We start from the raw sequence: 26,770 nt of genomic DNA on the forward strand, positions 1-26,770 counted from the left end.
TTATTTCTGTCAATTATATTTCATTTATGTTTTTTTAGGCCATCAAGCACTAATAATAGGCAGTGTACTAGTAGGTGAAACAAAAAAATTGACTAACAAGAAAACATCCGTTTAATTGTATTTCTTTGATTTTATTTACAAAAAGTTGTGAAAACAGTTGAGATCTGACTTTCACATGAGTGCAAACACAGGCTCTCGCTCACACATTCTCATATCCACACACACACACATTCAGAAAATAACAAACACGTTTTCCTGTACAGTATAGATCATAGGCAATATTAGAAATGCATTGTTCAAACCCGTCACAGAAACATCCATTCACCAATAACACCAATAATTCATAGGAAAGAGATAACACTGGATGTTGAGCTGAGATTGGATTTGATGATAAAGGTCAAAATGATGCAGATGCGATAAATAAAGGCTTTATATGGAAAAACACTGAATGATTTAGAATGTAATAAATACATGTGACATTTAATCAAAGAAAGTTCACCTTTTCAAAAACATAAAATAAAATTTAAAAAATCAAGAAATCTTACAACTTGATTATTAGCTGACAAAGTGACAAATGGATAAGATGACATTTAGAATATTGGTTGTCCGTCATAAACATATCACACTTTTAAGATGCTTCAACAGCAGGAAAACATGTGGCTACCTTGTTGGAATAAGGGTTATTAACATGACATTTGGAGAAAATTACGGGATTACTGAATTCCAAATGTTATCATATCCATCTGACAAGTAATGAAACACATTAAGACTCCACAGCGTCTGTGAGCGGCTCTGTGTCCTCCTTGCTGTCTGAACATTCGGAGGGGATGAAGCAGCCTGAGTCTCGGGGACAATCGCTGTCTTCTTCCTGTAGGATGTGGGTGGATTTGTGCTCCTCCGCCTCCCTCACATCATCACCTGCAGCCGCAAACCAAATAGAATTTAATCAAATGTCATAATATTCCAAGTTTCTGTTTCCAACCACATCAGAGACATTAGATTCTTGGTGAAGTGCTTCAGTCACTGGAAATGAACCCATATTTAAATGCATGAACCTGACGCTCTTTGACATTTAAATCATATTTTGCTGTGACAGCAACAGCACTGTAGATTGTTTCCAAGATAAGAGGCTATTATCACTAAAACGACTGAGAAAATAGAACAATCTAAGGCTGGCTGATTGAGTGGCCGAATTACCCAAAAACTGAATTAACTTGTGCAGGTGTGACCCAGCAAACACCCGCAGTAAATCATGTCTTCTTCTTTTAGATACAACACCTTTGAAATGTTCTCTTTATTTCCCTTCTCACACAGCAAAATATTCCACCATTCTTCAATATTTTCACTTCACTGATGGAAGCCACTAATCCTCATGTCCAGGTTGCCAAACCACTAACCTAATGGAGTTCAGCTTGATTAAATTACTGGCCTCTCATGTGAGTCAATAGGCTTGGCGGGGTCATGCCACGCTGGCCACTGCCATCTGTTTTACTCAAACTGTCACCCAACACAAACATTACAGTGCCCTTTCATTTGTCTTGTGCGCAAACTGCAGTAAAACCCGAACAGACTGAACAAAACTAGCCTGTGGCTGCTGTTCCCCTCTGCGCACTGGAAAGTAGTTTTGTTTTCATTCATGCTCAGGATCTGCGATTATCTGCCTTCTGCTTCAAGACATCAGATTACAGGAACACCTTCTGCCCCATTAAGCACTTTCTATCTGAGTAACAGGAAATCAGTGATAAGCCTCTGACAGTGCGCAGGATGTTAGAGAATAAAAAACACCTTTCTACTCTACAGCAGAATTTAATCAGCAAATCATGTCGAGCCAAGTCGTCACTAAAGAACAAAGGAGTTATATTAAGTATATTAGTATATTTATTTATTTTGAACTAGTATTCTTTATTTGGCAGAATAAAATAAACAGTTTTTACATTAAGATCTCTACCTTGACTTTTCTTGTTCTTTGAATGTCACTTTAGCCTATCAGCTCACACATAATTACTACTACCGTTGTTTGATTGCTGTCAAAAGGCACATTATCATCCACACAGATGGATGCTGAGGGATTTTTACAATACTGACTTGATTTACTGAAGGACTGTAAAACCTCGTGACTGCTGGTTATAAGTTAGAGGGCAGTAATACCAGATATTTGTGTATTTCAGTGCCACAACTTCATAAAAAAGTTTTGGGTATTGACACTTGAGTCCTACAGACAGGAGATATGGAGACCAGAGACATTGTAGTCATATAGTGCCACCATGACACAGCTACACTTCTTTTGATAAGGAGAAACAATTAATGTAAATAATTCATCAGCCAAAATTCGCATGAAACTATAAATATTGTCAGTGAGGGCTGTAATGAAGAAAAACAATGACCACTGTAATTAAGTAAAGGGGGATTAAGCTTTTATCACAGGAGACAATTGTACTTTGCAAAAGCAAGTGAAGCACAAATATAACTGATAAAATAAAGCATGGCTGACTTCCATTTAGCTGATTCAGTTTCAGGGTCCTGGTATTTAATGAGACGGAACCACCATCAGTTTTATTAGTGACCTGTTCTCTTCCAGGCATGACTTGTCAAAATGTCTGCGGTGAGGAAAGAATATGTACAGTGAGCCAATCATTAAAGGTGCAATATGTAGGCATTTTAGTTGAAAAGGTTTCAAAAATTACCTTAATTTATCAACAGACTCTGATAGAATAACACTTTTTACATTTATGCCGTCTATTTAGGCTATTGTGTGGCGGAAATATTTACCAAAGTTAGCATGCTAGCCAGTTAGCCCTGGCCTGTGCCAGTCCAAAGTGCCACTCTTCTATTGCTCTGAGCTCCAACTGTTGTTGGATTTCGGCAGCTAAAGTCGGCATCAGTTATTCTAAGTGCTGTATCGTGGGCAGCTGGACTTGTTTCAGTTTCTTGTAGACGTTTCACCTCTCATCCAACTGGCTTCTTCAGTTCTGACTAACTGGGGGGGAGTTTCAGGCTGGCAGCAGTTAGCGGTTGCTCTGTTTTTATGCTTCCCCCTGTTTGTTTTGAGTGTGACTTCAACAGCTGGCCAGTTCTTACATATTGCACCTTTAACAACTCTGGGGTTTTATCAGGGTTTTGGTTGACTATGTGGCTAACCCTAACCCCGTTATTGGTGATCTGTAAAATGAAGTGTTGATTGTTAATAATATAGTCATGGCTGGGTGCGTTGCTCACCTGTGTAGCGGCACTCAGCAGCAGCGAGAAGCTTGCGTCTGTGCTCGGGGTCTTTGACGTTCAGCTCTATCAGGTGTTTCTCCTGCAGGTGCAACAGGTCCTCCACTGTCTGGTAGCCATTCAGCAGCAAGGCAGAGGCGTACTCCTGCAACAGCAACAGGGGTCGTTTTCATTGGTATCAACTCGGTAAAAAAAAAAAAAAAACCCAGAGGCACACACGTTCACCTAGTTTGTATCAAGTTTCTTATAATGTATGGTACAAAAGGTCGCCAGGGGTGGCACACAGGTTTCATAACGGAGACAACAAAGACTTGATAATGTCAGGTATTTTATCTGCATACATCTTTGAGGTTGCGGTAGGAAAGTAGGGCAGCATTTCGTTTTAAATAAGATTAATTTAAAAGGACTTCTTTGCATTTGCAGAACAATTTGTCATTCATGAAATGAGATTCACTGACTACTCTTTGTTCCTGCTTTTCTGTCTGAAACCTTGTCGTGGACGGACTAAAACAACCGTTCTCACCTCGAGGTTCAGTCTCTCCAGTAACTCCAGCAGCGTTTTAGGCCGAGGTCTTTTGCACAGCTTCTGTTGTCTGATCTTGGGAGCCGCTTCTTCTTCCTCCTCTTTCTCCACCACAATGTCTACGTAGATAAACTTGAAGTTGCCCACTTTGTTGTTTAGCATGCCCGTCCAGATGCCCATTGGAGGCTTACTGATGATGTTGATGATGTCCCCCACCTGTGAGCGTAGGGAAACGTTGAGACGATGATGATCTTTATGTCTTGAGAGTATAATTTCGTGTTGTTCTTGTTGCTGCTGCACAGCATACAGCAGCAGCGTGCACAATCGGTGCAGCGTCTTACCTTGAGTTTGAGGGAATCTGTGTCATACGGGCTCGGAACGAAGTCTGTGTGGACCCGAGCTTTGCCGCAGAACTCTCCCTGATAGGAGCCGTCCTCCTCCAGCCTCAGACTGTCTCTCTGACCAGAACCGTTGGACTCACTGGTCACACCGCCTGAACACACAAACACAACATGGCTACGGTTCATTCCTGAATACACTGTTCAGCTGAAGTCCAAACTCCTTTGTTGTGGATCACCACGGTACCCTTCGGTCCGGCCTGTGTGCAGATTGTGCAGATACTCACTCGAGGAGCTCTGTCCGCTGTAGAGGCTCTCTAAGGAGTTGCTTGTCTTTGCAGAGTCTTTCTCAGCTGGAGCCACACTCTCCGTCTCTGCCTCTGGGTCTTTGTCTGTGTCATCGCCCTGGTAGGAAAAAGAAGTGGAAAGATAGTCATTTAATTGAACACAGAGGTAAATGAAATCGGCCAAAGTCAGCAGATTCCTGTAAAGTCCACGTGAAAGCAAAAGTCAACAAGGAGACTAAAAGAGAGAGCTTCAGATAGGGATGTAGGCTGTGAAAGTTGCACAGCTTGTCAAAAGTTTAATCTTATCGCTCCATCTCCTCTACAGTCAAACTACCAGATACTCTTCGGCGTGCAGCGGCGTCAGAGCTGAGGATGTGGGTTTGTAAGAGATGAAACTGATAAAAGTCCTGAGAAAAACAACGCAAGTTTGCTGTAACTGAGGCACGTCCGCTGTTATCTCACCCCTTGTGTCACTAATTAATATGTGTGGATGATGGAAGCTTAACCCGTTGTTGCTGATGGCAATTAAATAAAAAGGGGAGGCTGTGTGTACGTGAGTCTGTGTGTGTAGTGTGTGTGTCTATTTTCCAGTGACTCACCGCCTCCTCAGAGAAGGTCTTGGCGTGTTTCTTGCCCATTTTTCTGCGCATGGTCAGTGAGATTGCCTTCATCTTCTTCCCAAGTCCGGCTGATTTGTGCTGGTCCGGGATCTCAACTTCTTCTGTGAGCTGTGTGAAGAAAGCAAGTTTAGCACATGTGGTATTGCAATATCCATAACAATACATTTATAACCCCCTCAATTTTTTGTCCCAAACAAATTGTACTTCTGCCCCATAAAGACAGAGCAAAATGCACCACTTCCTGTGCAGCAAAGGGGTTTTTCCCCCAACATGAAGTTTATTTTCCAATGTCATTTTCCTTTTTTATGAAATCTTTTTTTAAAAAACACCTTGCAGCATCATGGCTGCAAATATTTGTACATATTTACACATTTTACACATTTTACACATTTTCAGCACTCCTTATCCAAATCCTTAATGCTAATGTTTATATGTATATTATATGTATATCATTCTTGCTGCTACTGTATCTACCCCTTCTTTGGCGTCACGCATACACAAATGAAATGAAAACAAATCTGCTCACCACGGTTGTTCCATTCTCCTCTGGCTTGGCTTGTGATGAGTGATGTCTGAGACCCTCAAACTTGCCAAAGCTGGTAGAGCGCTGTGAGGAGGATTCAAAGACAAAGCGTTACGGAGGCCACTGTCACCATTTGGTCAGCGAGGTTTAACGTTATTACACAACCCTGAGACATTATGAGTCCTCGTCCCAGCCGTCTCAAGGCACAAAAATCCTCCAAAAGCCTGCTGCTTCTTCACTCTGTGACCCGATTGGATGACTGATGAAACATGAGTGTACAGTCTGTTGCGAGAATGTTTCAAAATGAGAGCTTGTAAATGAAACGTGGTGCATTTGTGGTCATGTGGCAGCAGACAGTGTACTGGTCTCTGTACAGGTGCGCCAGTAAACCCGTATTCACAATAAGTAGATAAATACATAAATGAAACTGTTGTCTCCTCACAGCAGTGGTGACATGCACACGCACACAGTGGCTTCACCCTGGTCCTGTTTTAATACACCCCCCCCTTTTTCCAATTTTTCATAAAACTAAAAGTCATTATAATCCCATCCTCTCCGCAGCAGCAGAGCACCGAAATAATTATATAAATGAATAATCCCTGGAAATCCTGGTTAAATATGAGCTCCATACTCCTAGACGACCCTCTGTGGATTGATTTAATGCAGCGTTGTCTGCCAGCCCCACTTCTTTTTTTTTAATGCTCCGTTCTCTACAATTACAGCAGCAGAATTCAAGATTGTCATTTTATATCAGTATCCTTCCTCCTGTTTTTAGTTTTTGTGTTATTGAATCATTGGTATTTTATTGTCACAGTTTGTCTGTATTACATTATGAAAATGCACTTTAATCTTTAAAAACTGTAAAAAGATCACTTAATGTCAACTAGTCTTTTAGTTTTCCTTTTACAAATACAGTTTCAAATTTCCAATTTTAAAATGACAATTGAAGCAGTGTTAGCTTCAGGTATGTCTCTCTCTTTATCCACAGAACATTGGTCATTTTTTGAGCGACTATGTCAAATGTCACATTAAAGGTTTCTTGGCTTCCAACATGCTTATGTTTCCTTTAAATCTTCACCTACCTTAGGCTTGCTCTTTGCTTTGTCCGACACGTTGGAGGCCGCCCTCTGCAACATTTTTATCCTGTTTAAAGTTTTTTTTCTTTCTGATCAAATCTCAGCCCTTTGCTTGCCTCTCGTCTTAACCCCACTCTGACAGTGAAGTGTTAACTCGCGCTCAGGCTGCCTGTCTGATGGGCTGGCTGGCCCACTTCCTTACAACACAGGATGTGAGGCAATTGGCATTATGTCTCTTGAAGCAGTATCGCTTTGAAAGGGGAAAAATACAAGTGCTTAAGTGTGCATTTTGTGGCCTGCACAACGAAAACATTGAGCACCGCTTCCAGGAATGGCTGAATTAAGGTTTCTCATTTGTGGTAGATTTTTTTTTAGAAGGTAAAAGAATCTCCATTGAGGATGAGTTTGTGTCGCACCCGCTGCTGAGGTCGATCTGCTCAGAGTTGGGCTGTAATGTCATAAAGTAAGACTTATACTAACCGATGCTGCATGATAAATCAGGATAAGGGGTTACATCCGCATGAACCAACTATCAATACCACTATTCTGAACTCTGCAGTGGAAGCTGTTCATTCATGACTAAAAGACAATGTCAAAATGTCAAAATCTTTCATGAAAGTCATTTGTCAGTCCAGTATTCCTCAAAATGTCCCTTTCATAACAAAGGGGAACTTGGTGATGGTAAATGATGCTGGAGTAATTATTCCTGTGTGTTCGTTTCTTAATGTGGGGCCAACACTTTTGAGGAAGTGCTGACGTACGCCGGAGGAACAGCTGAAAGCGGCAACTCTGCCATGTCGAAACACTTTCCGGTTTGTCTCTGCTCTCAATATGGAAGAGGAAACACTTCACTTGAGGTCGTAGAAACACTTCAATGGCATATATTTGATGTATCTGGAATAGATTGTTCTTTTTGATCAACAGAACGCCGCCTCTGCACTGAATCTGAGACCGAGAGGCGACTGGACTCCTCACGGGATCCTACATTTCTGTTAGTCATTGCTCTGATGTTGCCATGTTGGGATTTGCCACTGTGTTTACATTGCGGGGGGGGGGGGGTTTGAAGAAAAGGGAATTCTACAGACAAAACCGTTGCCTAATCCCAAGGCTTGCAATCAGCCGTAAACTCCTGTCAATCCAGATTAAGGTTTCTAATCTATGACTTCAGAGGCTCCCCGGGGAGGCAGTTGTTCATCTGAAGAGTTCAAAATGAGATATCCGCCATTTGAAAACGCCACCTGATCGCTGCTGAAATATGCACTGTCAGGGGAGGATTGTTCGTTTGATTGTTTTAAATAGTTTTCAAACCGAGAGGATACAGCAACATAGGTATTTAAGATTTGTGGCTGTTATAGCATATATTGTGGTTTTCTTTGTACTTGTACGAAAGCTATGAGGCCTTTAAGAGACAGAACAACGAGAATCTTAATCTCCATCATCTCCATCTCTGGCTCTCCTCTAAAGAGCCTTCATGGCTAATGAAATGACATCTCTCTAAGAACCAGTGACACTATAGATCCATAGGCATCTTGTAATCTCTACACCAGATCATCCTTTTCATCGTAGACAATTTTCTCCCAAGTCATGTTAAGCTTTATCTACAGCTTTGTGTCACACAGGGCACACACTGCACGTGCTCACCGGGTATCAGCAGAGGTCTAAAGCTGAGAGATGTCAAGTGCACGCAAGGGCACTGACCTTCAGGTCAATCTGCACCCTTGTGTGGTATAGGCACTGACTGACCATTGGACTTGTGGTTTCTGAACAGCAAATGACTGAAGAATCCCAATAGGACAGTCTTAGATTGATTTAGAAATCAACTGCAAAGTAAATCACACAAATTTCTCTTTTAGCTGGCCTGTCAACGGGTCCGTTGGGTTTGCGAGATGGGAATGTTGGATCTTGATGAAAAACAATTGGGTGTATTTAGGTGGCTGGTGTCAATGTGTGAGCACAATTTGATACGGATCATGCAGAGTAAAAATCCAGATCTAGCATATTTCATTATGTTGAGGCTTGATTGGATTGAGGGGACTGTTGGGCATCGGAGGAGGTATGCGCTCTACTGTTTGTCATTCTAGTTTTCAGATCTTTCACACCGGCTCAAGCACAAAGAAATATAGTCACAATCCTCTGGATTATGAGTGAAACCAGCCAAAGTGCACACTTCATAATCTCTGCTGTTTGACTCTCTGCTCTGCCAGTGTGTATGTGTCTAGCCCCACCCCTTTGCACACCCATGACAGCCAGAGAGCAAAGGACAGACGCCGAGGCAGCGATGTAACCTGGTCCCTATTTTTCTTTGATCTGTGTTTTTTGTTAGGCTAGGGGCTGCACACCACAGCCCAAAATACATCAAAATATTAAGAAAATATGAAAATACAGGCAGAGAGAAGGGTCTCTGTAGATTGAGACACTTCCAGAGAGGAATTACTTTTGTATGAGTCTTCTAGTGACTGTCGAACTGCAACTGAGCAAAGCACTTCTGAAGTCTAAATGTCAATGCTGCAGTAAAAGCATCAGAATAAAAACAGCTCTGACTGGGATCCCTTCCAAGAACACGTATCCATCCACCAGCTACTTACATTTGGTTCTGACAGATCCCCGTCTGTGATCGATCGCGGCACCCTTGGGGGAATCTGGGGTTTACAATCCCGTTTCAAGCTGCCATCCTGGGCTGTCCCTTGCTGCTGTCTGCCCTCCCACTCCTTCCCTTGGGCCGTGGCAAAGTCGTGGGAGTACACGCGATACTCTGTGAGCGGCCTGCGGCAGGTGTGCTGGGCGGTCCCCCAGGCGGGACCGCTGTCACCTGGGTTGCTCCAGCGCTGGTGGTGGGCGTGGGTGGGTGTCGCTCCACCAGGGAGGTTAGCTATTTCTGTGCATCGGCCCGGGGTAGTGTTCTCCTGGGCAGGTAGGGTGGAGGACTTGCCAATGTAGGGTCTCCTGTCTGACCTGTATGGCACGTCCAGATAGTGGGGCCCCATGGTTGGACTCATAATAGACGGCGGGGAGTGAACTGAGAGAGAACACAGAAGACAATATGAATGAAAAACTGACATTTTACATGTTTCCGAGACTGAGGAAGCCTTATTTGACCTCTTTTAAACTGCAATCAGACGTCATATTGAGGTGTTGCTGCACCAAAACCGGTCATTATGACAGAAAATGATTCATAGTTCTGTCTATGCTCTGCTTACTGAGCTTTATAACACCACCGCCACAGAACTTCTGTTTAAGCTCTTTAAACATTATTTCACAATATCCCAATAGTGGAGAGTGTGAAGAGACATTTTGCAGTAGAAATGGCCACTTAACACATCGCTAAAACATCGCAGCAGCACCGGAAAAAGTGTAGGCTGAAATTTGAAGATGGCCAAACAACATTCTTGTGGTGTCGACTCTCGCCTTTGAAACCCCAATGTGTGTAGAACGGATGTTTGTTCGCTGTGAAGCAGCCCGCTTTGTATCTACGCTGTAAGGACACTTCAGACAGACACCTAAACTGAAGGTGTTGCAACACTTAAAAGCAGAAGTGTAATCTAGAGGAGAAAAGTCATGGACCAGGGTTGCTCCATTTTGATCAATTCTGCGTGAGCCGCTTTTGCTAATGCAAGCACAAGTCAAGTTAAGTCATGCAGGGTCACTGAGTCACAGAGAGAAAGGTCAAAAAGGACAGTTAGATCAAGGAGAAGAGGATGTCACTTTTATCCTGCTGTACAGTAGCTGTGGAAGACGGTCTCACCTGTGGCATTGTGGCTTTTCTTTGACGCCTCTTTCCCGCTCTTTCCAGCTGGTTTCTTTCCAGGCTTTTGGCTTCTTTTGACAGCAGGTTTGGACTCTGTCGCTACACCATTGGCATGGACACTCTGAAAAGAACACATTTAAAATACTCAAATTCCTACATGTCTAAAGTGTGACACCTCTTCCGATTGTTTAATAAAACATGTATGGAAGCTTTACGTTATGCTAAAATTGTTATTAGCATCGCTGAAGGGATGGCAATGTCAGTCCTTCAGTCGGTTGGTCCACATTCAGACAGCAACAGTTGGGCTGCCATTGAATTTTGTGCTGACATTCATGGTTCCCAGGGGATGATTCCTACAGACTTAGGTGAACTTCTGACTTTTGTTGGTTGGGGTGCCGTTAAATTTAGGACAGACATTCACATCCCTTCACTTTCCTTTTCACACCATCATCTAGTCAAAACGTTGACTTAATTGGCATTGGCATTAGCTATAGTCTGTGTTTTGAGCTAATTAGGAAATGTTAGCATGCTAACACGCTCAACTACGATGGTGAACATAGTAAACAGTATGTACCAACATAAAATCTGCTTGTACACTTTGTCTTTTGAGCAAGTTAGAATCTTAATGCAGTCAGCTGAAAGCACTGCTAAGCCGCTAGCATGGCTGATGGTTATTTAGAGACAACAGAGACCTATCTTATACCAAATCCTATTTGGGCCACTGGTTCTTTTAGCACATTATGAGGTGCTGAGAGCTGCTGCCGATCCACTACTGGCAAGCTCTGTTTTGTTTGCTTCTCACTATGATGGGCATTAGTCAGAATGGGCAGCGGATGACCTGGCGCAAGGCCTCTAAACCCTCCAAACCCCAAACACACACAGAGGCAGTCCTGCTCTTGTTTTCACATCTCTCTGCCATGTGGCCCAGAGATTACACCAGGAGCAGTACCCTCTCTGGACCATCTGCACTGTATTAAAACCCAATCAACATTTGCCTTAAATGATTGTGCCATTTAGGCCACCCGAGGCTCTCTGGATGTCACAAGCAGGTGGCAGCTTGAAACTCCCACAAAATGGCCCTGTGCGTCGTGTGACCCCGAGTCTGCACTGTCTGCAAACACGCTCCCGCCGACTGGTGCAGCAACAGGTTCATTTAAATGCGGCTCAGACACCAGATTGGGCGCATCAATCTGTGGTGGACACTGACTTCACTTAATGCCTATTAATAAAAGTGCTGCAGTGCTATGGGGGAGTGTGTTTTTTGACACATGTCACATGTACGTGGTCTCAAAAACAGGCTTACACTCCCCCACCCACAGTCTTTGTGGTCGCTGCTACTGACCTATGAACTGCTCCACTACTCCACTTCTGCAGTGTATGTTACCCACAGCTATGCCCTTTTTCGACTTGCATTAATGCAACATTTTTGCATTCAAATATCTGTTGAATGAATGTGAATGGGGCTGAGAAGACTGCACTGAAGCTTTTTGTTCTAACCTGGCTCGAGGGCGGTTTCTCCTTCTTCTTTGTGCCAGAATGATGAGCTCCTTTCCCATCTTTGGTTTCTGTTCTGTGTTTAGTCTTCCTCATCTCTACGTGGACACAAGATGTTACAAGAAATCACATCAGGTTAGAGAAACACTGGAAAACCAAAAGAAAAGCCAAAAACAAGAAATAAGAAAGTTACGCGGGAAACTGATTTTTATCATGTATTCATTGACTTTCATATATTTTGTCCTTATGTGCCCCCAATGGACAAGATCCACATTCCTCTTTCTGTATGAAAGCCAAGTGGATATCTTCCAGAATTCCGGTCCGAGCAGTTAGAAACGACCTCCCACTATGCTCATCGCAGGCCCGTGTCACGTTATTACATACTCAGCAGTTTGGGATACAATTTTGGTGGCGCATTGGCTGAAAAGCCCGTCCCGCATCTTCAGACGTCACGCTGAGAGCCCGAAAGAACGCTTGCACATGGATGAGCTTAACCTATTTATTTCCTATTTACCTTCATTGTGATTGTTGGCGATGTGGACTAAATCTTCTCGGCTCTTGGCGGGCTGCCAGACTGCGGTATTACAGCCGGGGTTATCTGCCACGGAGGGAGACAAATCACCAACATTGAGGATTTTAAGTGAAAAGTCAGGGTGAAGTGAGGTCACGTGAGCACATCAGGCTGAATAAAATCGTTTTGGGAGTCACGGACGGGCTGAATTGCAGGTTATCCAAGGTTTAAATCTAGAAACTAGACGACAATGATTTCTGAGGTGAATTATTTACTGTAGTCTCCCTGTGGGTTCATGGTACAGTTGAACATATGGGTGGCAACAGGAGCTGGTGTTGGTTTAAGACTTTGGCCATAATATTCAGTAATACTTAAAAAAGAATAATTGTCTTGGCTGCTGTCAATTCCCTTCTATGCAAGCCTATGCATGAATCCAGCATTAACAAAAAAAATACAAATTAAATGGTTGGTACTCACCAAGCGCTTCATTATCTGATGCGGATTTGGATATATGTGTTCTGAAATCAAAGTTGACAAGGACATACATCATCAGGCACGTGTCTTTAAGTGTTTGAGTCTTCTGAAGCTTTAATCGGATAACAAATGACAACAACCACACTAATATGATTGTGTTTTTATGATGTAAAGTCACTTAAAGCAACATTGAAATATGTCAAAGACCCTTTGCAAAAAAAAGAGCTCAGCGAGAGAGTGTTCATACTGTGCAGAAGTGCTCTGTGTGAAAGCATGGTGTACTTCTCCTATGGGCTGAGAAACCACGCTGTGACCGCAAAGTCGCGTTTCTTTTAAAGTAAAGGTGTCGAGGCGGCTGGGGACTCTAAGTAGGTGGGCCTTGAATCCGCTTAGTCCAACTAGCCCAAAGCCATAATCTGCCTTCTGCTGGCCCTACAAGTCCGTGTGGCCCTGCTTCTCAAAAAAACATTTACTATCAATCAAAACAATCTATGTAAAGCTTTTCCTTTTTTTTTTCAATTGTGTCTAATGGGTTGTCAATCCCTCTCCCTAAAAATACAGGATTGTGTTGCAAACCAAATGAACTAAAGATAAGGATGAGGAGGGGAGCGCTGCTGAAGAGCCCGTCTGCTCTGCTGCAGGAAGGATTTACAGTATTAACCCTCAGTGAAAATAAACAGGGAGCCTTTCAAGCCATATGATTACTCTATGGGAAAGCCCTTTCACTTGCACGGCAGACGTCCGTGGCGACGAAAGAAGCGTAAAGACGTAGGCACACAGGAGCCTGAATTCCTGGCAGGGTTACATTGTTGTAATGAAATTTAATTGTCTGTTCTCGGCACGATGACGTGATTAGAAGAGGATGATGTAACATGGTCTAAAAGTAGATTTACCTGTGGGCTAAATACCTGTGGGATTTGGTGCAACGATATCAGCATGTTTCTGTCAAATTCTCAGGTGAGCTCACCTTCTTTTCTTTTTGTTGCAGTTGGTCCCCTGCATCTGAGGCATGTCCTGAAAGAAAACACAGCATTTTCAGTCACAATAACATTCCAATTGGTGTAATAAATAAAGTTTTCTGTTGCAGACTCATGCCAAATATTTTTACTTGCGTGCCATCAGTGGTATTTAATTTGCACGACAGGCTTGAATTAAAAATTCTGAATTGTGTGCTGCTCACAGCAGCAGCTGTCAACGGGCTCTGTTCATCATTTCATAATCAGCTTTGTTTTATAGGTACAATCTGGTGGGTAGTCCAAAAATCCCAATTCCTCTGAGAAGCGACCTCACACAAGCTGCTCACGATTGCTCACATGGCCTCATCATCATTCACAGTCTGTATGATGTGTATGTTTGCAGACATATTTAAACGTCTTATTGTTATTTTTAGGTCCTTTGAATCTCTGTCGCTGTTTTTAACTTTCTGTCTGCACAACAAATGTATCCTTGGGTGCCAATAAAGAAACTGTGGGCCTTGTTTGGTAGAAACAGTATGCACTCCTCTCACCATAGAGATAGATCTTCCAGAGCCTCCCCACTTTGTGTTGTCGTCCAGCAGGACCGCTGGGCTGCAGGAGCGGCTGCAGGAACGACTGCACGAGCGGCTGGAAGAGCGACTGGGGATGGGCGGTGGTGGGCCGTCAGTTGAGCTCTGCACAGCTTCGTACAGGCTGTCCATCGACCCCTCCTGATGCCACGGAGACAGAGGGACAGACACACAGCTGTTAGACGGTGAAATTTGGCAGTGGGGTTAGGGTTAAGGTTAGGGTTAGGGTTATCCAATTTATGAATGGATTTGATCTATCCTATTGTATTAAGTCTGATGAGCACTTGTGATAAACACATACCAAGCAGGTCAAATAGGTTATCACACATCAGGTCAAAGTTTTAAAGATGCTTGTTCAAGAGCGTAAAGCTAGATAAAACCTATAGAGTGTACGAGATTGCTTCTGATGCAAAGCATTACAATTTGATATGACCGTAGGGATGTGCTGTTAATGCTGCTCCAAAGCTCCCCTAAAATTGCTTGTCAACCGTGGATGTAGGGGAGGATCGAAATTCCTCAGAACAGATTTCAGACTGGATTAAAAAATGTGTTCAGCTTGTTTGGATTCCTTCTAGGAACGGAAAACCAATTTCATCTCGTCGTGTCTGCACGGTGACATCTTATCTGTTTACTGGACAGACTGCCATTTGTAGTGGCAACAAAGGAAGGTGGAAGGTGATTTTTTTTAGTCCACAGAAATTCTCACATTTGTACCTTCACACAGTTTCCCTCTGAGTTGTATTAACTTCATTGCAGATATTTCAAAACAAATTCCTTTAATTCATGCTTTTAATTGTTCTTTGTGTAATACGTTGAATCTTGGATGTATTCTCTGATCTTGTAAACTCCTTATCCTTTGCATAGTTTTTATAAAAACATATGTGCGTATTGGTCTTGCACCCAGTTTAAGTAGAAACAGGAAACTTTCCCCCATAGTCGAGACGATTTTGTGCCCAGTGGCAGACTAAATTGCATCATGAGAGCGAGGTTTTTTAAGCAATCAATCTAAATGCTGACGTTGTCATTATCCTACAGCCATTACACTGTGCAATCAACATTTTGAAAAGAAAAGTCTATAGCCAGTTCAAATTTGTAACATGTCATTTACTCCCCTTTGTGTCCCTAGTGTGTAAAATGATTACCCAAACCAAACCATATGTATTTAGAAGAGTTTGTGTATGCACAAGAAGTCCCTGTACACGTGATGGTGAACCACCGCAAGAGAAAGGGCACGGCAAGTGCGACCGCAGTTCAAGCCTTTGTTTATTGTGGTAAGACGTTAGTTAAAATCCTGATTACTGGTCAACATCCGCAACATCTGGCTCAAGCCAAGTTTCTATATGCATGACCTGATACCCACGTGCAGCGTGACAGCTGCGGCAGCATCTGAGGGACCATATGTGTGAGCGGTGCGTGTGCGTATGTGTGCGCCTGCCAACACACACTTATCTTTAACCTAGTCGATTCACTTGTCAATACTTTCATGAAAACAAACAAGTTTTACATAAACTACAGCTGTCAAGTACACACATGTGGTGCTACTGTGTCATACTCTACTAAAGTCTCATAAAGCACATGAGTTTAAAGAAGTATGATTACAGGCAGCTGAGAAGTGGATGGTGCCAAAGGAGAAACTTGTTATCAGGGGGATATTTCTAATAACAGAATGCTGGGGAAATGATCCAACAACAAATAGAGTACTACTGCTACTACTTTGTAGATTTGTCACGCCTTGCTTGTGGCCGAGCTCACATTTGCATGACAGTTCTCCTTCCCACAGCATCTCTCCCACACAGCTGGTTCAGTAAATGCACAGATAAAGAAGGGTGTCTCTTACCAGGGAGAAGCAGAAAAGGTTCATGCTGGCTGTGAGAAGTCCTGTTTGGTGTCAATGCGTCCAGTGGAGGTGAAACAGCGAGCTGAGTGACAGCCAGAGACTGAGAGACACAACAGCTCAGTGTGAGCCCAGCCCGGGCCGCCTGCTGTCTTCTCAGATTAATACCACAGTGAAATCCCTCCACTAATCCAATAGATGGACCACCATTACTCTACCAGCCGAAGCAGAACTCACTCTTGACAACAAGCCCATCATTGGTGGAGCAACAAGATGAGTCTTTGTTTTGAATCTTTTTTTTTTTTTTTTTTTTTTTGCAGGGAGGTTTTATCCAGCAGCCAAGCATTTTTTACACTCAGTGGTGGAATAAAGTATTGTTTTGTATCGTCCGTTACAAGTCAAATCCCTGCATTCAAAAATGTAGCTTTTTGAAGTATTATTAGCAAAATGCATTAAAATGATCGATCAAATGATCAAATAAGAAAAAGGTCCCATATGATTGTTATATTATTATAAATGACATTGTTTGATAGTTAAAGGTCCAGTGTGTAGGATTTTGTGACATCTAGCAGTGAGGTTGCTGACTGCAAAAAAAAAAAACACTCCTTGTCTCACCAGGTCGCCGCTTAAAAACACAGTATAGGCCCTCTCCACAGCCCCTGCTTGAATTGTCAGCTTTGGACGTGTTAGAAACGTGGTGGTTTCACATAGCAACTCGTTGGAAGTGGACCCGGTTACTATCCAATCAGAGTAGCTGCCCTGTCTGAGAAGTGCAAGCCTGACCTCTGATTGCAACACTACTTGGGCAAACCACATGCAGTACAGCAGGAAACCCATGCACCGTGTGGTTGCATGTCAAAGTTTAACATATTCTTCAATGTTCATATAGTTGTTATAGTCCAGTGTCCAAATATTCGTCAAAAACATTTATGATTTGTCTGTATTGTTCTTAAAACTTTCATGCAAGTAAAGTCCCTTGAATTTTTAGCATTATGTTATAAATGTTATTATAAGCAGATATAATCTCAACCATAGAATAACCTAACAAATTGCTGTTGTTACTGTAGTTCTGTGGTGTTTCCATACCAAGCCGTCCAAGATGGCGGACATGCTCGCAAAATCATAGACCCCATAGACCGCCGTTGTGAAAGAGAGGGCAACTGTGGGCAGGACACTTCAGACTGCAAACACGGTCAATTATGACTCCTTCTGTTACGAAATAATGATCCGTTGAGGTTTTATATTTGTTGTATGTAAAGTCTATGGGCCAAGCAGGAATTCACAGGTGGCCACTACTCATATTCCGTGTGCTGCATAACCAGGAAGTATACGCAGAAGCTTGAAATAGTTTTTTGTCGATGGCACTAGGCGAGCAATTGGATTGATTAGGCACCATCCTTGTGTCTACTACCTTCTATGCATGCTACTCAGATCAAGCAGTTACTCAGATTGGGTAGTGACAGCTCCAAATACATTATAACACTATTTATGACACTGTTTTTACTATGCTAAATACTGGTAATTCCATCCAGTGGTTCCTGACAGAGGGTTTGATCCCCCCTTCACATGCTGTTGAGATGATAGTGAGAGCATGGAGAATTATTCATACAATGTTATTATTTATATGTCAAGTAAGTGCAGTTGTATAAAACAATCCTTCCTAAATGAGTAAAAGTTGAAAAACCCTTTACAGAACTGGACTAAGTGTATTTTCCACCACTGCTTACGCACTCTGTCTCACATGCATTCAAATCCCATCAGTGCTGAACACTAACAATCAGTCTCTCTCTTCAGCACCATCTCCTGGAAAATATAATTCCAGTTGTGAGGTGATGAAAAACTTTTTAACTTATCATTGACGACAGTAAGATTGCACAGACGATCTTAGGATGGCTCAGATATTGTATTATGTGTATTCCCGGAAGCAATCAAGTGTTTTGTAAATAAGGAAAAAAAAAAAGGTGTCAGCCACCAACCACATCTTCTGGAGGGTTGTCAGAAATGACATCAAGATATGTTAAAAAAAGCCCTTCCAAGGAAATGACTGGAGCTTTATTTACAACAACAATGCCCTCGCGCAGACGTCATTTCAGCTTTAAAACAAACCAGTGAGGCGAGCTGATTCTCGAACTCACAGCCACAGCTCTTTCCTGCCTTTCCTGTGTGGGCAGCAGATGAGTCTTGTATTTTTTCGCATGCCCTGAATGTGGTTTTATATAACACTGTGTCTTCTTCGGCGATCACAATAATCACTCCACATGATGGAGAGCTTTTACATATCTGGTTTGGTGGAAGTCACCCGAATGTGATGCAGAAAATCAACAACATTTTGCACGCAGTGATGTAAGATATTTTTTCTCGAAGTCACTGCGTCAATCCCACGTACAATGTGTGTGTGTTAACCGGTAACACTTTAAGTGTCAAGGTTGTGGTCTGTTAATCCACCAATCATCCACCTCTGATGTCTGAGCGGCTCTAATGTAAAGAAGAAACAGCTGGAGAGATTAACAGTTATGACCTATATTTTCATGCTGACATGACACTATCAATCGCTATAAGTGGAATCATATGTGGTGGTGAATCAGTTCATTGTGTATTCAACTGTTATCACAATGAGTGTTATTTGAGCAACAGGAAATGCAACTGAAACCTAACATGAGTCCCCTGTGAAGGTGCTTTGATGATCGTAGAGATATTACTAAATGATTACTTTCCCACTGACTTCACTCCGCGTTCACATGGTTTAAGAGTCTCTTTAAACTTGCCCAGTGATGGAACGTATTCTTGGATACTTTCTCTGTATTCAGAATTCAGTCGCACACTGCTCCGTGTCAAGCCTCTGAGTGACACTGGATCCACATTGTTTTCGATTCTGTGCATCGGTCCAGAATGCCGGGAACTTACCTGACAGTAATGGAATGTGACATGACAGCTCGGCCTCAGGGTGCAGCGAATGAATGCTGCCAGACAAGATGCACCTGCAGGTGTCTGAAAAGCTTGAACATGACTCATGGGTGGTTTTTGTTTTTGTGTTTTATTGTCTAAAATGAAAGAGAAACTCTTTAGTCAAGTGGGGCGTTTATTGACCTGAGTGAGATACATGTCTGTTTACATGTGGGTAAAACATGTATTTTCACTTAATTTCTTAAGAAAAAAACAAGAAAAAAAAAAAGAAAGTTCATTAGCATTCATGTAAATCTATTTATGACCTCTTGGACACACTTGTTTTTACACACTTGGATCTATAGGGAGCTAATTTTGAAATTAATACGGACTTACTCGTCCAAATGCAAGTGTACCGGGATTCATGTATGGTCCACGTGGGCATTCTGGATAAGAAAATTGACTTCTACAGTTTATTTAGCACAAACTTGAAATAATATTTACATTTTGCATTTCTCACAAAAATGCAACACGTACAGCTTTGAGGCCTACAAAAAATGTTGACTGCATATTCTTACTCATGAAACATTGGCATTTGCTTATTGCACCACCTGTTTATGCATACTTGGCTGGTAACACTTTATAATAAGGTTACAAATCACACACTTGAGTACTCTGTGAGATTTCTGCAGAGTTACATTATAATACAGCTGAAACAACTTACATTGTTCTTACATTTCACTATGAGTATTCGTTACATCTAAATACAGCTGTTTGGGCCTTGCATCTGTGGAGTCTCAGCTTTCGGCATATTGTTTGTATTGTTAGCATGGAACGCTATGATTGCTAACACCAGTTTTCTGGGCATGCTGTTGTTGTTGCTTTCGCTTTAGTTGCTTGGTGCATTTTGTTTTGGTAAAAATGATTATGATGTGCTTTCAGCTGAGCTTCTTCCCATTAAACAGGCTTGCTGCAGGACTATGTTGCTGCACCATTAGCATGCCCTTTTATGGCGTGTTATGCAACATGACCGCCCCCCCCCCGCAGGGGCTAGTAGGGTTCTAGTGATGATTAATTGCATGAACTAATACAGATTCAGCTTTATTACAGACCCACGTGTGTGCTCAGCCCCTCGAACAGCAGGAACTCTTCCTGAAAATATGTTCCTTAAAATATGTTCCTGGAAATATAAATCTATTGTGTTTAATCAAACTGGTCATCAGATGAAATATTTGAGATACAGTGCATAAATATAGTTACATAAGTAAGTATATAAAATAAAAAGTAAGTTACGTAACAGAAATCCAGCTAACTTTATCATATATCAATCAGTGTGAACTAATCACATACCATCATGGTGACTTGATCATCTGATAAAGGTGAGCAACAGGAATTCATTCATGAATTGATGCCGTTGAACCTGTCTTTGCTCGGTCTAACTTGGAAAAGAGATTACGTACATATGTATATTTATATATTTGAATTAAATAATCATGAGTCATGCATTAGTTAATCAAGAATATGATTATTACTCTAAGTGATATTACAAACATGTACATCCTCGTGTGTGTGTTGATAGAGACTGATAAAAAAAAAAACACGAGGAACCCTTAAAGTCAGCACATCTCATATACAGTATGTTGGTGAAACCACTCGTACGATCCCGTTAACTGTGTAAAAGCTGTGTCAACTTTTTAAATCTTCAGACAAGAGAAGTGAAACTGTAACAAAGGACAACTGAAACAAATGGATAAGATCAGATCGAAGATTTATTCATTCTCCATTCAGTGATTTTGAAACAGATAAGTTGATAGTCCAACTTTGCATTGCAGCACAGACAGACAGACAGCAGCCCACATAGCAGAAGGCTGCTGCAGTGACCCACTAAGTGACATCAAGAGGGGATTAAGTGTGTTTGTTGGCATGTGTGCCTGTGTGTGTGCGGCTGCCCTGCTTCCAGCATTATTCATTTAAAGAGAAAAAAAAAAATCATGGCTGTGACTACGAAAGGATTGTGCAGCTTGAGGCGGCTGTGAGATGCTGAATGAGGATCAACAGTTCAGCGTTCGTAGTTCTCATTGAAAGTGAAAAACAACAAGACTAATCAAAGACAGGATGTTCTGATTCAACATTTTTTTACACACATTTTTGATTAGCAAGAAAACGAAAGTGACAACTTGAAGAGTGATGCCTCGTCTCTAGCAGAGATCTGTTGAGCAGCAGGATACGCCATACGTTTCCTCAGAACACAAAGCCTCACAGGTCCGAGAGGTGATATCACCCCCTGAAAAACAAGCAGAACAATATGCAATGACTGAACCATTCCTCCGTCGTTAAAACTTGAACATGAGAGAAAACGAAAATAAATGCAGCAGGACCAGTTCTACGTACCTGACTCTACGGTCTTGCAGAACTGAGCTGTCGATGGGCACACTGTCTCCGTCTTACAGTCGGGGTCACTTGCACCACCACAGGTGTAGCATGTGAGTGTGAGCACTGATGACAAGACAAAACCCATCAGAATCAACATTTTCATTTGCCACATTATAACACTGGATAGCCTTTTGACTATCTAATGGTGCCATTATAAGTCAAAGAGTCATATGAAAGAATTCATGTCCTATCTTTGACTTTTGCTTTGTGAAATATAATGCAAAAATGAAATAAAAACCAAAGTCCGCTCACCTTGAGTGCTACACAGCAGCACCACGATCGTGAGAAGAAGCAGCTTCATGTTGTCAGATGGTATGTGGGCAAACCTCCTGCACAGGCGCTTTTATACTGACACACAAACAGCATACCAAACAAAGAATGAATCCTGCACTTCCTTGTGTTGGATATTCCAGTAACTGCCCTCTAATCTATTATCTCAAAATAAGGACAGCCCCTGTGTGAGTTATTTAGTCAGCGTCATGCTTTACCGATGAACAAGGTGTTCACTGAAGGTTGTCTTTACCCTCTCCTGTAGGTTATTCCCGATTCCGTTAGTAACCTGTCACCTTTTTAGATGTATCTAATGTCTGAGCTCTGAACAGGACTCGATCTTTTCCTGGTTGATTGTATCTGATTATATCACACCACATCATAGAGTTCAGCAGGTCAAGCTGTACTTTTCCATTCTTTTGATCTGCACAAACACTCAAGGCTTAGTTTTGTCACACCCAACCGGTAGCCTAACAATAATCCCAAAACAGGGACAATACCTGATTGTTTTGTTTGTTCGTCTTGGCTTTCTCGCCCAGCGGCTCTGGTTTATGCTCTTAGAATTACCAGTGCCCGAGTTTGATGTCCTTTCTTAGGACTTTATGAGAGAGCGGACCTCACTGTAAAGAGAGGTGAAGTCACAGCCCTTCTGTTGGACCACCATGGGACCTCATTTCAGAAAAAATATGATTGCTAGTAAATGGCGAGAAACAAAAACGTGTTTGACCCTCTTTGAATTGTGCCATGAATTACATGTATGATGTTCGTCAAGTTAAAAGATTTTTTTCATCCCTAGAAAGTCGCAGTTTGTCATAAACAGTATAAGACTTAAAATAGGTCATTAGCAAGACTGCACACCCAAGAGTAGCCTCATTTTAAAGTGATATTGCATACATTAGCATCCTCGTGTGAGTGTTGATAGAGACTGATAAAATAAAACCCACGAGGAACCCTTAAAGTCAGCACATCTCAGATACAGTATGTTGGTGAAACCACTCATACGATCCCGTTAACTGTGTAAAAGCCGTGTCAACTTTTTAAATCTTCAGATAAGAGAAGTGAAACTGTAACAAAGGACAACTGAAACAAATGGATGAGATCAATTCAAAGATTTATTCATTCTCCAATCAGTGATTTTGAAACAGTCCAACTTTGCATTGCAGCACAGACAGACAGACAGCAACCCACATAGCAGTAGGCTGCTGCAGTGACCCACTAAGTGACATCAAGAGGGGATTAAGGGTGTTTGTTGGCATGTGTGCCTGTGTGTGTGCGGCTGCCCTGCTTCCAGCATTATTCTTTTAAAGAGAAAAAAAAATCATGGCTGTGACTACGAAAGGCTTGTGCAGCTTGAGGCGGCTGTGAGATGATAAATGAGGATCAACAGTTCAGCGTTCGTAGTTCACATTGAAAGTGAAAAATAACAAGACTAATCAAAGACAGGATGTTCTGATTGAACATTTCTTTTACACACATTTTTGATTAGCAAGAAAACGAAAGTGACAGCTTGAAGAGTGATGCCTCATCTCTAGCAGAGATCTGTTGAGCAGCAGGACACGCTAACATCATCTTCAGAACACGAAGCCTCACAGGTCCGAGAGGTGATAACACCCTCTGAAAAACAAGCAGAACAATATGCAATGACTGAATCATTCCTCCGTCACTCTGTAACACAATATTTAAACACATTAAAACATGAACATGGGATAAGACAAAATAAATGCAGCAGGACCAGTTCTACGTACCTGACTCTACGGTCTTGCAGAACTGAGCTGTCGATGGGCACACTGTCTCCGTATTACAGTCGGGGTCACTTGCACCACCACAGGTGTAGCATGTGAGTGTGAGCACTGATGACAAGACAAAATTAACATTTTCATTTGCCACAAAATAACACTGGATAGCCTTTCATTATCTAATGGCACCATTAAAAGTCCTATCTTTGACCTTTGCTTTAGGAAGAATAATGCAAAAATAGAATAAAAACCAAAGTCTGCTCACCTTGAGTGCTACACAGCAGCACCACGAGCGTGAGAAGAAGCAGCTTCATGTTGTCAGATGATATGTGGACAAACCTCCCGCACAGGCGCTTTTATACTGACACACAAACGGCATACCAAACAAAGAATGAATCCTGCCCTTCCTTGTGTCGGATATTCCAGTAACTGCCCTCTAATCCATCATCTATCTAAAACATGATTGAAAGCTTGTAGAGCCGGTCCTGTACATCAGCTCGCTTACAGAACTGACATAGTCAGCATTCACATAAGTGCAGTTGTCAACCTGGACAGACTTGTTGTGAGCTTTACCTTTTTACATCATTTTCATCTCATTAACAAGGCCCGTGACCCCCACTGATACTGACCCTCCTCCCTCCCACTTCACTGACATTACATTAATGTAAGTTTTAGTCATATGACGCTCTTATTTTGCACATTGCAATATCAGTATGTACTGCGACCTCACACAATCGACGATAAATCTGGACAGTCTACACCTACTTAGAAAATTAAAATTACCAAAATACTAAAATTGGTCCCACTCTATTTATATTTTTTACATTTTTACTATGTCTTTTAGGTATTTTTTTCATAAAAGCGATTTTGATTATGATTTTAGAATACTTTTTCTGAGCCACAATAGAAGGGGTGTGACTTCCCCTCTCGACGCCTACAGCAAAAATATTCTTGTAAGATATGGCCCGCATCCTAAGGTAGCTTAAAAAAACAGGGGCCAGCTTAGCACCTTTGCTTACCAGAGTAGCTGACAACTGCTTCACTATACTCGTTGCTGTAGCTATCTTTGGCTGTAGCTAGCTGCTGTTAGCTAAGCTATATCATATATAGCTAGTGATTAGTAGCTGTACCGCGGCCTCAAGGAAGTAACCACGGGCAACAGGGCTCAACCCAAAATGGGCAGAGTGTCCAGCCAGTAAACACCAGACTGATAGCCTGAACAGGGCAGTTTCACTGATAGAGGTCACAGTATGGAGGTGATTTACAGGGCCACCGGTTTCAACCATGACCATGCAGATGAGATAGTGCAGGCAGGAGCAGGAGCCGTGCAGTGGAGGACAACAACGATGTCTAGATGTATTTTATGGAAAGACGAACTAAGACTGTGTTTTATTTTTTTGCTTATCCTTTCATTACATTTTGAGAGTTCATTTACTTTACTTTTCAGACAACTGAGCAAACCTGCCAAACCTGTTAAACATGTTCATCAGCTCAGTGTGAACGCATGCTCACTTTTGCTCATTAGCACTAAACACCAAGTTCAGTCAGTCTGTGAGAGGATCCACCTTCCCACTGTGTTGTATATAAATGTGTTAATCTAAAGTCATTGATTTCAACTGCTGAATATCCAAAGGGATTGAGGTAACACACACACTCATCTTCAGGATACAGTTAACAAATCATGTCGTATGACATTGCCAAAATAAATTGGCGAAATTGAGATGTGTCAACTCTGTCCTGAAGAGGAGCTACCTTCCTCCCTTTGGATATTCACAGCTAAACACAATGGCCCTCATTTATCAAACGAACGTACGGCAGAAAAACGTGCGTACGACCATTTCCACGCAAACTTCGGCATTTATCAATTTGGACGTGAGCGGGAGCTACGATCAAATCTCACGTCAGGTCTGAGATCGTGTACGCAAATCTGAGTCTGTGGATTTGCGGTGCTGAACAGCAAAATCTGGCTGAGTCTGAAAATAACAAACCTCAGCTGTCATTAAGCATAAGCAGTCACATATTTAGATCAGATCAAAACGGATTCTTAAAACGAATAAAACAAAAACATTTGTTTAGAAAGCCCACGTTTTTACTGATAGTCTACCACTTTTTTGTAATATAAAATATGATAGGCTAAATAGCCTAACATGACAACTAATTAACGGAATACCTAATAACCTGCTACAGAGCAGGAACGCAGACACAGTGCGCACACACGCACACGGGTCACAGTGGAGCTGTTCGGGCTGCTGAAGGGCAGGTGGCTCTGTCCCGGACCAGCAGGGGGAACGCTGCTGTATACCCGGAGAAAGTGTGTGATATTATTTCGGTCTGTCAAGTTTTGCACAACATCGTATTAGTGAACGGAGCCTTTGATGTGTCGGCGCAGCCAGATGAGCCAATGCCCATGGAACCGTGGCAGCACAGCCTCCACTGGGGGCTACACGGAGGACACAGGACCTCATTCATCACCTTTAAAACGTAAAGTATACCTTCAACTCTTGCAAATGCTCTGCAGTATTTAATCAGTAATGTGAAGTATTGGTGGAATTGGCTAAAGGCATAATAAACACAGAAAATTGACAACATTTAGTCATTTTAACACTTTATTAAGGCTTTTTTAGAGTTTCATTAATTTCTTTTAATGTGTTATTTATTGCCTCATGTGCGCCGACAACTGAGGCCAATAAACTGCATATTTCTGTGTGTCTGTCCAGGACCTCTGCTGTGATGATGTTTGGTCTGGACGCAGCACCGGGGCCAGAGGGCACGCGCTCTGGGGAGGAGACCTCGCCGACATGATGCTGGTGTCTGGCTCTGAAACATTTAAAAATACAATAAAAATGTATACCCATGTAACATGTGTAAGCCTAATTATTTGTAAGAAATGTGAACAGTCAGAGTTTGATAGATTTTACAATGCAAGCAAAAGGGGGTTGTTAGTTACCATTCTACTCTGACGCGAGTGCGTCTGCGTCACCTCAGCCGGAGTCCGTTCCTCTGGCAACGCTGTTGACTGCCTCCGTTATTCTCTTCCATACAGCGTTTTTATGACCTCCTTTAATTCCATGTTTCAGACTGCCAAAAAGCACATCTTTGTTTTGCTCCACCTCGGATGTCAGGATGCCGAGCTCCATCTCAGAACAGTTTATTTTCATGCCAGTGTTTCTTCTCTCCATGTTTGACCTCAGTGGGCGAGGCCTCCGAACCGGGAATATTTAAGGGCGTAACATGTTAATGACGATCGAATTCAGCCGCCGC

At 42.2% G+C, this 26,770-nt stretch overlaps 4 protein-coding genes and 2 long non-coding RNA genes across 6 annotated transcripts; 1 reads left to right on the plus strand and 5 right to left on the minus strand.

Annotated features, from left to right (window-relative positions):
- Nucleotides 1-106: 106 nt before the first annotated feature.
- samsn1a (SAM domain, SH3 domain and nuclear localisation signals 1a) lies at nucleotides 107-6,768 on the minus strand. The gene is made up of 8 exons (XM_030408703.1): nucleotides 6,590-6,768; nucleotides 5,511-5,591; nucleotides 4,964-5,092; nucleotides 4,365-4,482; nucleotides 4,081-4,232; nucleotides 3,740-3,955; nucleotides 3,217-3,361; nucleotides 107-918 (listed from the first exon to the last, which is right to left on the minus strand). Exons 1-8 carry the CDS (start codon nucleotides 6,641-6,643, stop codon nucleotides 764-766), a joined length of 1,050 nt encoding a protein of 349 aa, XP_030264563.1. The 5' UTR covers nucleotides 6,644-6,768; the 3' UTR covers nucleotides 107-763.
- Nucleotides 6,744-16,317, minus strand: LOC115596571 (uncharacterized). Its single transcript, XM_030441773.1, has 9 exons — nucleotides 16,191-16,317; nucleotides 14,315-14,494; nucleotides 13,775-13,821; nucleotides 12,811-12,851; nucleotides 12,337-12,420; nucleotides 11,826-11,920; nucleotides 10,326-10,449; nucleotides 9,169-9,599; nucleotides 6,744-6,833 (listed from the first exon to the last, which is right to left on the minus strand). The coding sequence occupies exons 1-9, from the start codon at nucleotides 16,212-16,214 to the stop codon at nucleotides 6,744-6,746; spliced, it is 1,116 nt and encodes a 371-aa protein (XP_030297633.1). The 5' UTR covers nucleotides 16,215-16,317.
- A 4,504-nt stretch (nucleotides 16,318-20,821) lies between these two features.
- LOC115595134 (lymphocyte antigen 6D-like) lies at nucleotides 20,822-21,868 on the minus strand. The gene is made up of 3 exons (XM_030439274.1): nucleotides 21,756-21,868; nucleotides 21,462-21,566; nucleotides 20,822-21,354 (listed from the first exon to the last, which is right to left on the minus strand). Exons 1-3 carry the CDS (start codon nucleotides 21,802-21,804, stop codon nucleotides 21,269-21,271), a joined length of 240 nt encoding a protein of 79 aa, XP_030295134.1. The 5' UTR covers nucleotides 21,805-21,868; the 3' UTR covers nucleotides 20,822-21,268.
- A 999-nt stretch (nucleotides 21,869-22,867) lies between these two features.
- On the minus strand, nucleotides 22,868-23,874 carry LOC115595128 (lymphocyte antigen 6D-like). The gene is made up of 3 exons (XM_030439261.1): nucleotides 23,775-23,874; nucleotides 23,519-23,623; nucleotides 22,868-23,387 (listed from the first exon to the last, which is right to left on the minus strand). Exons 1-3 carry the CDS (start codon nucleotides 23,821-23,823, stop codon nucleotides 23,302-23,304), a joined length of 240 nt encoding a protein of 79 aa, XP_030295121.1. The 5' UTR covers nucleotides 23,824-23,874; the 3' UTR covers nucleotides 22,868-23,301.
- Nucleotides 23,875-25,710: 1,836 nt separating this feature from the next.
- On the plus strand, nucleotides 25,711-26,368 carry LOC115572811 (uncharacterized). The gene is made up of 2 exons (XR_003982166.1): nucleotides 25,711-25,990; nucleotides 26,227-26,368. It is a non-coding gene; the product is annotated as an uncharacterized LOC115572811 (long non-coding RNA).
- Nucleotides 26,103-26,732, minus strand: LOC115572807 (uncharacterized). Its single transcript, XR_003982164.1, has 2 exons — nucleotides 26,457-26,732; nucleotides 26,103-26,326 (listed from the first exon to the last, which is right to left on the minus strand). It is a non-coding gene; the product is annotated as an uncharacterized LOC115572807 (long non-coding RNA).
- Between the last annotated feature and the right edge of the window lie 38 nt (nucleotides 26,733-26,770).

The sequence above is a fragment of the Sparus aurata genome, chromosome 2 (genome assembly GCF_900880675.1).
Source record: "Sparus aurata chromosome 2, fSpaAur1.1, whole genome shotgun sequence".
Classification (NCBI taxonomy): domain Eukaryota; kingdom Metazoa; phylum Chordata; class Actinopteri; order Spariformes; family Sparidae; genus Sparus; species Sparus aurata.

What these genes read in the sequence shown, in the direction of transcription:
- samsn1a (XM_030408703.1), bottom strand. Translation starts at nt 6,643, where the DNA reads ATGTTGCAGAGGGCGGCCTCCAACGTGTCGGACAAAGCAAAGAGCAAG. An exon ending in AGGAGAATGGAACAACCGTG is followed by an intron (nt 5,093 to 5,510) that starts GTGAGCAGATTT and finishes TTCTTCACACAG; the next exon opens with CTCACAGAAGAAGTTGAGAT. An exon ending in TGGAGAGACTGAACCTCGAG is followed by an intron (nt 3,362 to 3,739) that starts GTGAGAACGGTT and finishes TTGCTGTTGCAG; the next exon opens with GAGTACGCCTCTGCCTTGCT.
- LOC115596571 (XM_030441773.1), bottom strand. Translation starts at nt 16,214, where the DNA reads ATGAACCTTTTCTGCTTCTCCCTG. An exon ending in TGCAACAAAAAGAAAAGAAG is followed by an intron (nt 12,852 to 13,774) that starts GTGAGCTCACCT and finishes CTTTGATTTCAG; the next exon opens with AACACATATATCCAAATCCG. An exon ending in GAAAAGCCACAATGCCACAG is followed by an intron (nt 9,600 to 10,325) that starts GTGAGACCGTCT and finishes GTTCTCTCTCAG; the next exon opens with TTCACTCCCCGCCGTCTATT.
- LOC115595134 (XM_030439274.1), bottom strand. Translation starts at nt 21,804, where the DNA reads ATGAAGCTGCTTCTTCTCACGATCGTGGTGCTGCTGTGTAGCACTCAA. An exon ending in GCTGCTGTGTAGCACTCAAG is followed by an intron (nt 21,567 to 21,755) that starts GTGAGCGGACTT and finishes TCTTGTCATCAG; the next exon opens with TGCTCACACTCACATGCTAC. An exon ending in CTGCAAGACCGTAGAGTCAG is followed by an intron (nt 21,355 to 21,461) that starts GTACGTAGAACT and finishes CTTGTTTTTCAG; the next exon opens with GGGGTGATATCACCTCTCGG.
- LOC115595128 (XM_030439261.1), bottom strand. Translation starts at nt 23,823, where the DNA reads ATGAAGCTGCTTCTTCTCACGCTCGTGGTGCTGCTGTGTAGCACTCAA. An exon ending in GCTGCTGTGTAGCACTCAAG is followed by an intron (nt 23,624 to 23,774) that starts GTGAGCAGACTT and finishes TCTTGTCATCAG; the next exon opens with TGCTCACACTCACATGCTAC. An exon ending in CTGCAAGACCGTAGAGTCAG is followed by an intron (nt 23,388 to 23,518) that starts GTACGTAGAACT and finishes CTTGTTTTTCAG; the next exon opens with AGGGTGTTATCACCTCTCGG.